The sequence below is a fragment of the Ranitomeya imitator genome, chromosome 3 (assembly GCF_032444005.1).
Source record: "Ranitomeya imitator isolate aRanImi1 chromosome 3, aRanImi1.pri, whole genome shotgun sequence".
Taxonomy (NCBI): Eukaryota; Metazoa; Chordata; class Amphibia; order Anura; family Dendrobatidae; genus Ranitomeya; species Ranitomeya imitator.
Window position 1 is genome coordinate 686,698,509 of NC_091284.1, and position 17,312 is coordinate 686,715,820.

General features: G+C 45.5%; 1 protein-coding gene across 2 annotated transcripts in view; it reads right to left on the reverse strand.

The window, feature by feature from the left end:
* Positions 1-4,472: 4,472 nt before the first annotated feature.
* Positions 4,473-17,312, reverse strand: part of LOC138670813 (17-beta-hydroxysteroid dehydrogenase type 6-like) — a 270,057-nt gene continuing 257,217 nt past the window's right edge. For both annotated transcript variants that reach the window (XM_069758504.1, XM_069758503.1), the window contains exon 5: positions 4,473-5,114. In XM_069758504.1, the coding sequence (XP_069614605.1) occupies positions 4,885-5,114 (230 nt within the window). In that variant the 3' untranslated portion in view covers positions 4,473-4,884. The remainder of the gene's footprint in view (positions 5,115-17,312) is intronic.

Consider the following 17,312-nt stretch of genomic DNA (forward strand, 5'->3'; position numbering starts at 1 on the left):
AGGTTTTCTGTGGTACAAAATTAAAGACAGATGCCACACACACGACTGGCACTGAGGCAGAAATGCCAATCTTATTCTCCCACTTTTTTTGTAACTTTATTTATGGGAGAATTGTCAAGAAATCAGGCCCAGTGTTACACACTAGGTTTTCTGTGGCGCAAAATAAAAGACAGATGCCACACAAACGACTGGCACTGAGGCAGAATTGCCAATCTTAATCTCCCACTATTTTTTTTTCCTGGGAGAATTTTAAAAAAATCTGGCCCAGTATTACACTAGGTTTTCTGTGGCAGAAAATTAGAGACAGATGTCACACACAGCACTGGCACTGAGGCAGAATTTCCAATCTTAATCTTCCACTTATTTTTTCTGGGAGAATTGTCAAAAAATCTGGCAGTGTTACACACTAGGTTTTCTGTGGCACAAAATTAAAGACAGATGCCACACACACGACTGGCACTGAGGCAGAATTGCCAATCTTAATCTCCCACTATTTTTTTTTTCTGGGAGAATTTTAAAAAAATCAGGCCCAGTATTACACACTAGGTTTTCTGTGGCACAAAATTAAAGACAGATGCCACACACACGACTGGCACTGAGGCAGAATTGGCAATCTTAATCTCCCACTTTTTTTTTTCCTGGGAGAATTTAAAAAAAATCTGGCCCAGTATTGCACACTAGGTTTTCTGTGGCACAAAATTAAAGACAGATGCAAGGAGCGGACTGCTGCCCAAAAAAGTCAAAAGTGTGGACAAACAAACAAGATAGCTGTGCAGAAAGGAAGGAGCAACAGGATTTGTGCTTTGAAAAAAGCAGTTGGTTTGCACAGCGGCGTACAAACAGCAATGCAGCTATCAGGGAACCTTCTAGGGCAGCCCAATGAGCTACAGCGCTGAGGAAAAAAAAAGTAGCCTCCACTGTCCCTGCAAACAAAAGGTGGTGTTGGACAGTGGAAATCGCTACAGCACAAGCGGTTTGGGGGTTAATGTACCCTGCCTAACGCTATCCCTGCTTCTGACGAAGCGGCAGCAACCTCTCCCTATGCTAATATCAGCAGCAGTAAGATGGCAGTTGGTGGGAACGCCCCTTTATAGCCCCTGTGACACCTCAGAAAGCAAGCCAATCACTGCAATGCCCTTCTCTAAGATGGTGGGGACTGAGACCTATGTCATCACGCTGCCCACACTCTGCGTCCACCTTCATTGGCTGAGAAATGGCGCTTTTCGCATCATTGAAACGCGACTTTGGCGCGAAAGTCGCGTACCGCGTGGCCGACCCCACACAGGGATCGGATCGGGTTTCATGAAACCCGACTTTGCCAAAAGTCGGCGACTTATGAAAATGACCGATCCGTTTCGCTCAACCCTACCATTGTCATTACCAACAAAGGATATATAACAAAAAATTGTGATGAACTTTTGATAATGACCAAGTACTTATTTTCCACCACAATTTGAAAGATAAATCTTGCCAAATCAGACAATGTGATTTTCTGGATTTGTTTTCTCAATTTTGGCTATCGTAGTTGTGGTCTGCCTATGATGTCAATTACAGGCTTCTCTCATCTTTTTAAGTGGGAAGTGGGAAAACTTGCAGAATTGATGGATGACTAAATACTTTTTTCCCCACTGTATGTATACACAATGTATTATATAATATATACAATGTATTTCTATGGACATGTGTAACTTGCTTCTGTGTTTACTGCCTGACTTTACACATTACTAAATGTCCTGATTATGCTGATTCTTTTTCTGACACATTTTTGAATTTTTTGTTACATACCGTATATACTCGAGTATAAGCCGACCCAAGTATAAGCCGACCCCCTAATTTTGCCACAAAAAACTGGGAAAACGTAATGACTCAAGTATAAGCCTAGGGTGGAAAATGCAGCAGCTACCTGTAAATTTCAAAAATAAAAATAGGTACCAATAAAAGTAAAATTAATTGAGATAGTAGGTTGTGTTTTTAAATATCCATATTGAATCAGGAGCCCCATATAATGCTTCGTACAGTTCATGATGGGCCCCATAAGATGCTCCATACAGTTCATGATGGGCCCCATAAGATGCTCCATATTAAAATATGCCCCATATAATGGTGCACAAAGGTTAATAATGGCCCCATAAGATGCTCCATAGACACATTTTCCCCATACAGTACTACATAAAGGTTAATAAGGACCCCATAAGATGCCCTATAGAGACATTTGCCCAATATAATGCTGCACAAATGTTGATTATGGCCCCATAAGATGCTCCATATAGATATTTGCCCCATATAGTGCTGCACAAACAGTGATTATGGCCCCATAAGATTCTCCATAAAGATATTTGCCCCATATAATGCTGCACAAACGTTGACTATGACCCATAAGATGCTCCATATAGATATTTGCCCAATATAGTGCTCCACAAATGCTGATTATGGCCCCATGAGATGCTCCATAGAGATATGTTCCCCATTTGCTGTTGCTACGATTAAAAAAATAAATAAATCACATACTCACCTCTCATCGCTCAGGCCCCTGGCACTTGCAATATTCACCTGTCCTCGTTCCAGCATCGCTGTGTCTTCCGCGTCCTCTGCACTAATGTTCAGGCAGAGGGCGCGGACTAACCAGGTCATCGCACCCTCTGACCTGAGTGGAGCGCCCCCAGACACAGGGCCACAAGTCACTCGGTATCGGTCCTTTCTGCTCGGTTCTGCGGTTGTCACGGTGGCTGGACCCGGTCAGTGACCCTGCTAAGGGGCGTCCAATAAAGGGTGATGGTGCGTAGTGCAAGGAATAACGAGGACACAGGGTTCAGTTTCTTTACCTTTTACTGAAGGTTTCAGGATCCTCACTCCGGGGCACTTTCACCAGGGCTGTCTGAGACCGGCCGGTCCGAAGGCACATCCAGAGTTCCCTTTGCAGGTGGATATCAGTGTCTACCCACTAGCGCCTGTGTGTTGTAGTGCTTCCCTGCTGAGCATTCAGGATAGTCCTCACAACTCCTGTTCTCGTTCGTTCTAGATCTTTCTCTTCTCCGTCCCCCAGGCCTGGAGTTATTCTGGAACCCTAGTGTTGCTCCTCTCCCGCGTTGCCTCCTATGTCCTTCTTAGGTGGTGTATAGTAGACAGCCAACCTGTAATTAACTGTCCTGCCGCTGTTTGAAGTAATGCGTGGAGACTGTTACTCCTTCGGTGCTCCGGCCACCGACTATGCGCCTCAGTAAGATGTTGCCGTTCTCGGGGCACGACTCCTACTGGATCTCCTTTGTGCTGATCTCTTTTCTCACTGTTCCACAATATCCTTCCTTTCTTGTCTCTTTCTTAGGGTACTGCCGCAAGGTAGTGCAGGCGCGGTCCCGTAACATCTGTCCTTTCGCTAAGTACCTGACAGATTTCCCAGGTCTGACAGGTCCTCCCTGGAACTCTCCCAGGCTTCGTTCTGCCTAACTTCCTGTCCGACCCCTAGTTTTACCAATGTGAGAAGTGGCCCAATAAATAAGCCTTTTGCTCCCCCTAGTGGCCAGAGTGTGAAGTGTAATGTGTGCTTGGTGATACCTGGTCAGGAGAATTCCTTTAGTGCCATCAGACGTACCATCACTCCCCTTAGTGGCAGAGCGACCTTACTGCAACGACCAGATCTCTGGGGCGCTGCATGAGCATCACTGCAAAGGATGCGGAAGACACAGCAACGCCGGAACGAGGACAGGTGAATATCGTGCAGTACTCCTACTCCCCATTCTACTCCCCTGCTCCTGGCGCGGTCCCTGCATATCCGGTCTCCGGGCGCTGACAGCTTCTTCTAGCATTGAGCGGTCACCATTACAGCTCATTACAGTAATGAATATGCGGCTCCACCCCTATGGGAGTGCAGTCGGGTCCATATTCATTACTGTAATGAGCGGTACTATGTGACTGCTCAACGCTGGAAGAAGCTGTCAGCGCCCAGAGACCGGAGATGCAGGAACGTCGTTAGGAGCAGGTGAGTATGTCACAGCCTCCGCTCCCCCTCCCCTGCCGACCCCCAGAGACAATGACTCAAGTATAAGCCAAGAGGGGCACTGTCAGCTTAAAAAAATGGGCTGAAAATCTCGGCTTATACTTGAGTATACACGGTAATTGTTTTTGATTTCCATTTTAACATTCAGAAACAACCCTATCCATTTTTTTTTTGCTGTCTAGCTCTACCCCTATCATGGATCACTAGATGGTGGCTTTTTCAATGCTAAACACTTCTATGCATTTTTGTTCTTGCATATTCCCTGATCCTTCTACCTGCCTCCAGCCTTGGAGTGACAGATCCCTGGAATAGATTTCAAACAAAAGAGGCAGGTCATTGTAAAACCGGGTGCAGGCGAAGGCGCTGGGAAATCACAGGCAGAAAGGAGAAAAACCCAGTGCACAGTCCATCCCCACTGCACCAAAATATAATTAGCACAAAATCGCAAAGGGTGATTAAAAAGGAACAACAAACTCTATTCACTAAAGGTATCAATTTAATCTGTACTACAGCGCCTTTACAGCCATTTAATTTATATCACAAAATTATACTCACATATTCCCTTAAAAAAAACATTGCTCACTTAAACAAACCCTCTCAACTCCAGGTGCACCATTCTGGAGGTCCCAGCCAGTCCTACAGTATTGACATTACAGCTGTAGCTGTTTCTTGTCTCAGCAATGTTACATGCATGCAAGCATCACTGTTTAGAACAAATAATTGGCTGCACCAGTTTTATGAATAAGAAATGTAGTGTCAATGAAAAATCCATGTTATACTTTTCTAGATGTATGTTTCGAAAATATGCATGATCAATTCTTAGTTTGTGATCACAAAAGCATTGGCACTACCACAAATTATTTTTTTAATCAACCATACATGGTTATGCTTCATTCGGTCAGTATGTATTTGTGGGCCGGTTTAGGGACACCGCGACAGAGCAAATAGTCAGATAACACTGTAGGGAGGTATGATAAAGGGATGTAGTAGAACTTGGAGTCCGAGCCAGGAGAATATCTTGTCCAAGGGTGCACAGCGGTCAAAGCATGCTCCATACAATTTGTAGCCTCGTATAACCTGGGAATTCCTATACCACGAAAATCGTTTAGATTATTGATACCTGTAGATAAATGAGTGAAATATTAGTCTATTTCTATCCAAGAAGACAATTATATCTGTAGAAAAAAAATGCATTACCATACACCCTATTGTATGGTCACTACTCCATGCTAATTCTCTTGGATCTCTCTGCAGCATTCGACACTGTGGATCATCAGCTCCTCCTCACTATGCTCCGCTCCATCGGCCTCAAGGACACCGTTCTCTCCTGGTTCTCCTCCTATCTCTCTGACCGATCCTTCACTGTATGTTTTGCTGGTTCCTCCTCCTCTCACCTTCCCCTTACTGTTGGGGTTCCTCAAGGATCAGTCCTAGGCCCCCTCCTCTTCTCTTTGTATACTGCCCCTATTGGACAAACAATCAGTAGATTTGGTTTCCAGTACCATCTCTATGCTGACGACACCCAATTATACACTTCTGCTCCTGATATCACACCAACCTTTTTAGAAAACACCAGTGATTGTCTTACCGCTGTCTCTAACATCATGTCCTCCCTCTACCTGAAACTAAACCTGTCAAAAACTGAACTCCTCGTGTTCTCTCCCTCTACTAACCTACCTTTGCCTGACATTGCCATCTCCGTGTGCGGTTCCACCATTACTCCAAAGCAACATGCCCGCTGCCTTGGGGTCATCCTTGATTCTGACCTTTCATTCACCCCCTACATCCGATCACTGGCTCGCTCTTCTTACCTGCATCTCAAAAACATTTCTAGAATTCGCCCTTTTCTTACTTTCGACTCTGCAAAAACTCTGACTGTTTCACTTATTCATTCTCGTCTGGACTATTGTAACTCTCTATTAATCGGCCTCCCTCTTGCAAAACTCTCCCCGCTCCAATCTGTCCTGAATGCTGCAGCCAGGATCATATTCCTCACCAAGCGTTACACCGATGCCTCTACCCTGTGCCAGTCATTACACTGGCTACCCATCCACTCCAGAATCCAGTACAAAACTACTACCCTCATCCACAAAGCACTCCATGGCTCAGCACCACCCTACATCTCCTCCCTGGTATCAGTCTACCACCCTACCCGTGCCCTCCGCTCCGCTAATGACCTCAGGTTAGCATCCTCAATAATCAGAACCTCCCACTCCCGTCTCCAAGACTTTACACGTGCTGCGCCGATTCTTTGGAATGCACTACCTAGGCTAATACGATTAATCCTCAATCCCCACAGTTTTAAGCGTGCCCTAAAAACTCATTTGTTCAGACTGGCCTACCGCCTCAATGCATTAACCTAACGATCCCTGTGTGGCCTATTTATAAAAAAAAAAAAAAAAGGTTCCTCGCATCATGTTCTCATACACTTTATGCAGTATTAGCCCTCTGTGTCTGTACTGCTACATACTTAGGCAGTGAACTGGTTCATGCAGCTTTACATGAACACCTGAGCCTTACGCTATGGCTGGTCCGAATAACTAAAGCAATTGTTACCATCCACCTCTCGTGTCTCCCATAGTTTGTAAGCTTGCGAGCAGGGCCCTCACTCCTCCTGGTATCTGTTTTGAACTGTATTTCTGTTATGCTGTAATGTCTATTGTCTGTACAAGTCCCCTCTATAATTTGTAAAGCGCTGCGGAATATGTTGGCACTATATAAATAAAAATTATTATTATTATTATTATTGTACATCCATATAGGTTTTTTTTCAGTTTTTTGGCCGAAATCCAACATTATTATTATTATTATTTATTTTTATAGCGCCATTTATTCCATGGCGCTTTACATGTTAGGAGGGGTATACATAATAAAAACAGGTACAATTATCTTGAACAATACAAGTTACAACTGGTTCAGGAGGAGAGAGGACCCTGCCCGCGAGGGCTCACAATCCACAAGGGATGGGTGAGGATACAGTAGGTGAGGATAGAGCTGTTCATGCAGTTGTTTGGTCGATCTGTGATTACTGCAGGTTGTAGGCTTGCCAGAAGAGGTGGGTCTGCAGGTTCTTTTTGAAGGTTTCGATGGTAGGTGAAAGTCTATGTTGTGGTAGAGAGTTCCAGAGTAGGGGTGATGCGCGAGAGAAAGCTTGTATGCGATTGTGGGAAGAGGAGATAAGGGCAGAGTAGAGAAGGAGATCTTGTGAGGATCGGAAGTTGCGTGCAGGAAAGTATCGGGAGACGAGGTCACAGATGTATGGATGTGGATGGCTTTGTATGTCATGGTTAGGCTTTTGTACTGGAGTATCTGGGTAATGGGGAGCCAGTGAAGGAATTGACAGAGGGGAGAGGCCGGGGAATAGCGGGGGGACAGGTGGATTAGTCAGGCAGCAGAGTTTAGAATAGATTGGAGGGGTGCGAGAGTGTTAGGGGGGAGGCCACAGAGCCTTACAGTAGTCGAGTAGTAGAGGTTACAGTAGTCGAGGTGGAAGATGATGAGGGCATGGACTATGGTTTTTGCAGATTCTTGGTGATTCATGATGACTTACCATACAGGATCGAATATCTAACTGGGTAATCAAGCTGCAATTCTCACCAAGCACTGACCAAACAAGCTGAAAACAAGCAATACCCACCTCACAAACACCAACCATCCACGGAAGACTAATGCAAAGTTTACATTGCCATACTGCTCTCTCAATGGTTAACATAGTGTGGTATATGTGTAAAAGGGTGTGCCATAGAAGATGAGATTCGCCTGCACTGTGTGGCATGTGCGTCTGAAATCTGTCACTGCTAACCAAGCAGGATCCTGTTGAAGCAACCAGAAATGGGAGAGTTTTGAGAAGGAAGAGTCTAGATTAGCACCTGTTCAGGTGACCTATGTAGTGCAGTCCCCCAATATAAGAAGCTGGCATGGCAAGGTGGGAAGAAATTTGGCGACAAGGTTAGATGAGTGGGATGTGTGCAGAGGGGGTCGATGAGGCCAAGACACCGGAGCGTACAAGGAGAGCCAGCAAGTTGTGTGCTTGTGAGCAAAGTTCAGATGATGCTGGTAAAGATCTGTGAACCAAACAAAGCCGATCAAGACCTAAGAGTCAGTTGCATGACAGTTAAGGTGTGTGAACCAAACTACACCAGTCAAGGCCCGATAGACGACATTCGGTGGTCAAGCACTGAAGACCCAGTGAGGACCTTGATTGATGTCTGCCGCTGTGGACTGGAGGCGCGAGTGAGCTGGGCAGTCACTTCCAGCTCTGATGTATGGTACAGGGTTCAGTCTGAGGTGGTGCAGCAGATGGGACTGGGACCAGCCAGTGTGATAAAGACCCAGAGAGCACTGATTGACTTTGTTAACCCCTTCATGAGCCAGCCTATTTTGACCTTAATGACCTGGCCGTTTTTTGCAATTCTGACCAGTGTCCTTTTATGAGGTAATAATACAGGAACGCTTCAACGGATCCTAGCGGTTCTGAGACGTTTTTTTCGTGACATATTGTGCTTCATGTTAGTGGTAAATTTAGGCCGATAATTTTTGCGTTTACTAGTGAAAAAATGGAAATTTGGCTAAAATTTGGAAAATTTCGCAATTGTCAAATTTTGAATGTTTATTCTGTTAAATGAGAGAGTTATGTGACACAAAATAATTAATAAATTACATTAACCACATGTCTACTCTACATAAGCACAATTTTGGAAACAAATTTTTTTTTTGCCAGGAAGTTATAATTTGACCAGCGATTTCTCATATTTACAACGAAATTTACAAAACCATTTTTTTTAGGGACCACCTCACATTTGAAGTCAGTTTGAGGGGTCTATATGGCTGAAAATACCCCAAAGTGACACCATTCTAAAAACTGTACCCCTCCAGGTGCTCAAAACCACATTCAAAAAGTTTATTAACCCTTCAGGTGCTTCACAGCAGCAGAAGCAACATGGAAGGAAAAAATGAACATTTAACTTTTTAGTCACAAAAATGATCTTTTAGCAACAATTATTTTCCCAAGGGTAAGAAAAAAAACTGGACCCCAAAAGTTGTTGTACAATTTGTCTTGAATATGCCGATAACCCATATGTGGGGGGAACCACTGTTTGGGCGCATGACAGTGCTCGGAAGGGAAGGAGCGCCATTTGACTTTTTCAATGAAAAATTTGCTCCAATCTTTAGCGGGCACCATGTTACGTTTGGAGAGCCCCTGTGTGCCTAAACATTGGAAATCCCCCACAAGTGACCCCATTTTGGAAACTAGATACCCCATGGAGCTTATATAGATGCATAGTGAGTACTTTGAACCCCCAGGTGCTTCACAAATTGATCAGTAAAAATGAAAAAGTACTTTTTTTTCACAAAAAAATTATTTTCATCTCAATTTTTTCATTTTCACATGGGTAACAGGATAAAATGGATCCTAAAATGTCTTGGGCAATTTCTCCTGAGTACACCGATACCTCAAATGTGGGGATAAACTACTGTTTGGGCACACGGCAAGGTTCAGAAGGGAAGGAGCGCTATTTGACTTTTGAATGAAAAATTAGCTCTAATCGTTAGCGGACACCATGTCGCGTTTGGAGAGGCCCTGTGTGCGTAAACAATAGAGATCCCCCACAAGTGACCCCATTTTAGAAACTAGACCCCCCAAGGAACTTATCTAGATGCATAGTGAGCACTTTGAACCCCCAGGTGCTTCACAAATTGATCCGTAAAAATGAAAAAGTACTTTTTTTTGTTAAAAAAATTATTTTAGCCTCAATTTGTTCATTTCCACATGGGCAATGGGACAAAATGGATCATAAAATGTATTGGGCAATTTCTCCTGAGTCGGTGTTTTATTTTATTTTACCAAGGGTAACAGGAGAAATTGGACCACAAAAGTCGTTGCACAATTTGTCCTGAGTATGCCGATACCCCATATGTGGGGGTAAACCACTGTTTGGGCACACGGCAGGGCTTGGAAAGGAAGGAGCGCCATTTGACTTTTTGAATTAAAAATTAGCTCCAATCATTAGCGGACACCATGTCGCGTTTGGAGAGCCCCTGTGTGCTTAAACATTGTATCTCCCCCATAAGTGACCCCATTTTGGAAACTATACCTCCCAAGGAACTAATCTAGATGTGCGGTGACCACTTTAAACCCCCAAGTGCTTCACAGAAGTTTATAACGCAGAGCCGTGAAAATAAAAAATCATTTTTCTTTCCTCAAAAATTATATTTTAGCCCGCATTTTTTATTTTCACAAGAGTAACAGGAGAAGTTGGACCTCAAAAGAAGTTGCCCAGTTTGTCCTGAGTATGCTGATACCCCATATGTGGGGGGAACCACAGTTTGGGCACACGTCGGGGCTCAGAAGGAAAGTAGTGACGTTTTGGAATGCAGACTTTGATGGAATGGTCTGCGGGCATCATGTTACGTTTGCAGAGCCCCTGATGTGCCTAAACAGTGGAAATCCCCCACAAGTGACCCCATTTTGAAAACTAGGCCCCCCAAGGAACTTATCTAGATGTGTGGTGAGCACTTTGAAACCCCAAGTGCTTCACAGAAGTTTATAACGCAGAACCGTGAAAATAAAAAATCTTGATTTTGATTGATTTTTAGCCTGCAATTTTTTTTTCACAAGGGTAACAGGAGAAATTGGTCCCCAAAAGTTTTTGTCCAGTTTGTCCTGAGTACGCTAATACCCCATAAGTGGGGGTAAACCACTGTTTGGGCACATGTCAGGGCTCGGAAAGGAAGTAGTGACGTTTTGAAATGCAGACTTTGATTGAAAAATCTGTGGGCATCATGTCGCATTTGGAGAGTCCATGATGTGCCTAAACAGTACAAACCTCCCAATTCTAACTCCAACCCTAACCCCAACACACCACTAAACCTAATCCTAACCCTACCCCCTAATCCCAACCCTAATCCTAACCTTACCCCTAATCCCAACCCTAACTTTAGCACCAACCCTAACCCTAATTTTAGCCCCAACCCTAATGGAAAAACTGGGGCTGGGGGTGATCAGCGGAGCAGAGGGGAAGATCAGTGGAGCAGGGGGCGATCCACAGGGCAGGAGGAGATCAGCGGGGGAAGGGGGAGGTCAGTGAGATAGGGGGAGATCAGCATGGCAGAGGGGACATCAGCAGGGCAGAGGGGACAGCAGTGGGGCAGGGGAGGACATCAGTGGGGCAGAGGGGACATTAGTGGGGCAGGGGGGACATCAGCATGGCAGAGGGGACATCAGCAGGGCAGAGGGGACATTAGTGGGGCAGGGGGGACATCAGCATGGCAGAGGGGACATCAGCAGGGCAGAGGGGACATTAGCGGGGCAGAGGGGACATTAGCGGGGTAGAGGGGACATTAGCATGGCAGAGGGGACATTAGCATGGCAGAGGGGACATCAGAGGGGACAGCAGTGGGCAGGGGAGGACATTAGCGGGGCAGAGGGGACATTAGCGGGGCAGAGGGGACATTAGCGGGGCAGGAGGCGATCCACAGATCAGGGGGGTGATCAGGGGGAAGATCAGGGGGGCGATTAGTGGGGGAAGATCAGGGGGGCGATCAGTGGGGGAAGATCAGGGGGGTGATCAGTGGGGAAGATCAGGGGGGCGATCAGGGGGATCACTGGGGCGGGGGCTGTCATGTGCGATGCAGCAGGAGGAAATGCAGCCAGCAGCAGCGGGGGGTGATCTCCGGGGCAGGGGGGAGGGAGTGAAGGTTGGGGGCGTGGAATCGCAAGGCAGGGGGAAGAGAAGCAGAGGGGAGTACCGGGCGGCGGTAACTGCAGCGGCGGCGGTGACTGCAGTGGTGGTGGCGATTGCAGTATGTGGCAGGGCAGCATGCAGGCACCTCGCTATTCAGCTTCCACGGAAGGCATGAAGCTGGACAGCGAGGCAGCCACAGTTTTTTCTCCACCCCTCCACATCTGAATGGAGAGCTAGCATCACATGGACGCTAGCTCCAATCAGATTTCGGGGGTGGTGACAAAGTGGTCAGCAGGGCGATCGTAGCCAAGTGAGGGCTACGCCACCCCCCCGGGCTAAAGTACAAGTCCCCCTGTACCTGCAGGTCAGGTGCAATTTTCACCCGACCTGCAGGAACGCGATCCTGCCATGACGCATACGCTGCATCACAGGTTGGATTGGCACCGACTTTCATGACCCAGCGTATGCGTCATAGGTCGGGAAAGGGTTAAAAGGACTTGCGATCTAGTAGGAAGAATCGTAGACCAGCATTAGGGACTGGATTTAAGAGAGAAACCTGACATTGACTCCTTGGTGACTGTGAATACTGCTGTCAGCAGAAGTCATCAGATAGCATTAAGAGGTAGCCATAAGAGTTACAGAGAAGGAAATAATTATTTGATCCCTTGCCGATTTTGTAAGTTTGCCCACTAACAAAGACATGAAAAGTCTATAATTTTAAGGGTAGGTTCGTTTTTAACATTGAGAGATAGAATATTAAAAATAAAATCCAGAAAAAGACACTGGCTAAATTATATTATATAAGTTTATTTGCATAAAATTATATATATATATATATATATATATATATATATATATAAATTTATTGCAATTTATTTGCATTTTGCAGTGAGAACTAAGTATTTGATCCCCTACCAACCATTAAAAGTTCTGGCTCCTACAGGCCAGTTAGATGATCCTAAACATCTCAAAACCTGCACTAAAAACAGCTGTCTTACATAGCCACCTTTATAAAAGACTCCTGTCCACCGACTTAATTAATCAGTCAGACTCTAACCTCTACAAAGAGCTTTATAAAAATGTCAGGGACAAGAACATAGACCTGCACAAAGCAGGAATGGGCTACAAAACCACAAGTAAGATATTGGGTGAGAAGGAGACAACTGTTGGTGCAATACTAAGAAAATGGAAGAAATAAAAAAATGACTGTCAATCGACATTGATCTGGGGCACCATGCAAAACTCACCTCGTGGGGGATCCTTGATCATGAGGAAGGTGAGACATCAGCCTTAAAGGGAACCTGTCACCCCGTTTTTTGAGATTGAGCTATAAATACTGTTAAATAGGGCCTGCGCTGTGTGTTCCTATAGTGTATGTAGTGTACCCCGATTCCCTATGTATGCTGAGAAATAACTTACCAAAGTCGCCGTTTTCGCCTGTCAATCAGGCTGGTCAGGTCGGGAGGGCGTGGTGACATCGCTGGTTCTTCCTCAGCTTTACGTTGGTGGCGTAGTGGCGTAGTGGTGAAGACACAGCGCGCGATCTGCGCTGTCATCCCTTTCGTCGGTGGGGGCGGCCATCTTCCTGGGGCCGCGCGTGCGCAGATCGAGTACTCTGCTGCACGGGGCTTCAGGAAAATGGCCGCGGGATGCCGCGCGTGCGCATTAGAGATCGCGGCGGCCATTTTCCCAAAGCCGAGTTTGCATCTCGGCTTTGGGAAAATGGCCGCCGCGATCTCTAATGCGCACGCGCGGCATCCCGCGGCCATTTTCCTGAAGCCCCGTGCAGCAGAGCACTCGACCTGCGCACGCGCGGCCCCAGGAAGATGGCCGCCCCCACCGATGCAAGGGATTACAGCGCAGATCGCGCGCTGCTTGTTCACCACTACGCCACTACGCCACCAACGTAAAGCTGAGGAAGAACCACCGATGTCACCACGCCCTCCCGACCTGACCAGCCTGATTGACAGGCGAAAACGGCGACTTTGGTAAGTTATTTCTCAGCATACATGGGGAATCGGGGTACACTACATACACTATAGGAACACACAGCGCAGGCCCTATTTAACAGTATTTATAGCTCAATCTCAAAAAACGGGGTGACAGGTTCCCTTTAAACTACACGGGGAAACTTGTTTATGATCTCAGAGCAGCTGGGACCACAGTCACCAAGAAAGCCATTGGTAACACATTACTCCATAAAGGTTTAAAAATCTGCAGTGCCCGCAAGGTCCCCCTGCTCAAGAAGGCACATGGGAAGTTTGTTAATGAATACCTGGATGATTCTGTTAGTAATTGGGAGAAGGTGCTGTGGTCAGATGAGAAAAAAATGGAGGTCTTTGGCATTAACTCATTTCGCCATGTTTGGAGGAAGTGAAATGATGCCTATGACCCAAAGAACACCGTCCCCACTATCAAGCATGGAGGTAGAAACATTATGTTTTGGGGTGTTTCTCTGCTGAGGGCACAGGACTACTTCACCGTATCAGTGGGAAAATGGATGTACCATAAAATCCTGAGTGACAACTTCCTTCCCTCCACCAGGACATTAAAAATGGGTCTTGGCTGGGTCTTTCAGCAAGACAATGACCCAAAACATACAGCCAAGTCAACAAAGGACAGGCTCAAAAAGAAGCACATTAAGGTCATGGAGTGGCCTAGCCAGTCACTAGATCTTAATCCCATAGAAAACTTATGGAGGGAGTTGAAGCTCTGAGTTTCCAAGCGACAGCCTTAAAATCTTAATAATTTAGAGATGATCTGCAGAGGAGTGGACCAAAATTCCTCCTGACTTGTGCACAAACTTCATCATCCACTACAAAAAATGTTTGACTGTTGTGCTTGCTAACAAGGGTTTTGCCACCAAGTATTAAGTCTTGTTTGCAAGAAGGATCAAATACTTCTCTCTGCAAACTGCAAATAAATGTATATAATTAAGATAGTGTGATTTTCTGGATTATATTTTTGATATTATATCTCTCAATGTTAAAAATTAACCTACCCTTAAAATTATAGACTGCTCATGTCTTTGTCAGTGGGCAAACTTACAAAATCAGCAAGGGCTCAAGTAATTTCCTTCACTGTATATTGTGTTTAACCCCTTCACCCTGCAGCCAATTTCTGTTTTCGCGTTGTTTTTTCCTCTCCTTCACAGAGCCATAATGTTTATTTTTATATCCATATGGACATATGAGGGGCAGACTGCACTCACTATGCTGGTACGGGCTCATCTGCCATTTGAAGGAGTAGAAGTACAAATTGAACCCACAGAGGGGCAGGAAATCAAAACGGGATTGCTGGTCGCCCACACCCTAACCACCATCTGTCAAGGGCATGAACCTGTGGGCTATATCAGCCTAAGTGGAACAAGCCTGCAGTTGACTACCTGGGAGGAGGTAACCCAAGTGTATGTGATGCCAAAAGATCTCACCACTGTCAATTACCAGTCCAATGGAGTCAGTATCTCTCAACATCAAGGGGAATGAGGGTGAAGTCTGGACCGGCCGTGATCTCTTGGAACAAATAGAAGCAAACCTCACAGAATTCAGCACCGAGCAAGAAGACCAGGTTGAGAAGCTATTACAACAGTATCAAGGGATGTTTGATCAATAAGATGATGACATCAGGTGCACTACATCCTACGGGAGATACAGCCGCCATCTGAGAAAGATACTGGCAGATGCTGCCTCAAATGTACCAAGTAAAAGATTTACTGCCACACATGCTGCAGAACAAGGTGATATGGGAAAGCCAAAGCCCCTGGGCTGCCCCCATTGTGCTAGTATGATAATAGGATGCCACACTGAGATTTTGTATGTACTACTGATGACTGAATGCCTGCACCATACAAGACTCATACCCTCTGCTGAGGATTGATGAATCCCTGTCTTCCTTGGGAAAAGCAAAGTACTTTTGATCCCTTGATCTCGTCAGTGGCTAATGGCAGGTTTCCGTAGCTGCAAAGGAGAGCCAAAGACTGCCTTTATCTTTACCATACGTTCCTTCGAGTTCAACTGAATGCCTTTTGGGTTCACTAACGCCCCGGAACGTTTCAGCATTTTATGGAACGATGCCTTGGGGACATGAACTTTGAAGCCACCCTGATATATCTTGATTACATCATTATCTACTCCCCTCCTTCGAAGAACATCTTTAAAAGGCTGGGATAAGTGCAGGAATGGTTTCAAAGGCATGGCCTGAAGATCAAATCTCGGAAGTACCACTTGTTTCAGAGGGAGATTGAGCACCTGGGGCACACATTTTCCAGTGCAGGAGACTATCCCACCATGGAGAAAGTAGTCGCAGTCCAAAAATGGCTAGTGCCTACCACAATGAGAGAACTGAGTGTGTTCCTGGGGATGGCTGGGTACTACCAAACGTTCATCAAGAACTTTGCCAAGACTGCAGTAGCAGTACCTGAGCTATTAAGAGGCACAGCAGGGGGAGACCAAGCATCAGGCAATCCAGTGGGGCCCGATGCAAGAAGAGGCCTTCCAGTCTCTGAAGATGATGCTGACTAGTGATGAGCGGACATGTTCGGTGATACACGGATATCGCTCATGTATCTGGGTGTTCAGATGTGCTCGGCACTCTGTGAAAATTGTCTGGCACTCGGATATAATGCCTGAATCCCCGCATGTTAGGCGCATGCTACATAGCCAATAAACATGCAGGGATTGCCTACCAGTCCATGTAATGCCATAACCATTACTGTGATTGGCTAGCCACATTACCTCATCAAAGGTTATAAAAGAACTGGATTCACCATGCTCGCCACACTGTAATCATTGCACAGCTCAGTGACAGTTGTGATTGGAGGGAGATTGTAGTTGTCCAGGCTTGTGTGTGCATAGTTTCATTAATCAGAGTCCACTAGTGCTGCTGATGCTGATCCATCATACTAAACTTCCTTGAAAGGGCTAATCTTGAACCTTTTCTGTTTCTATGGGATACATTCTGCATTTAGCCTATGGACAGCTGCTAGAGCAAAGAGAGGGGCTGAATGGCAGCCTTTAGGCAAGACTTAGCAGATCGTTGCTAAATACAATTCTGAAAAAAATAAAGGGAACACTTAAACAACACAATGTAACTCCAAGTCAATCACACAATCTGTGAAATAAACCTGTCCAGCTATGAAGCAACACTAATTGTGAATACATTTTTCCTGCTGTTGTGCAAATGTAACAGGCAACATATAGAAATGATGGACAATAATCAAGACAACCCCTATAAAAGAGTGGTTTTGCAGGGGATGACAACAGATCACTTCTCTGTTCTCATTCTTATTGGCTATTGTTTTGGTCACTTTTTGATTGTCATTGCTCTCATCTCTAGAGGTACTGTACAGTATCATAAGGTGGTGTCTACAAACCACAGACATTGTTCAGGTCGTGCAGCTTGTAATGACCAGAGGTCCGAATAAGACCCAGAGGGTCACAAACCGAGACTAAAATGGCAGTTAGAGTGAGATTTAACATTGAAAAAAAACAGACTGAAATTCCCTAGTTAATTACACTCACTCAGCCAGAGCTGAAACCAATGTGCCCACCCCCAAGTTCCTGTTTTGAGTGTGCTACACTGAGGTTTAGAAGAAGTTTACCTATCCAAAACGTTAAACAAGGTACTATGAAAAA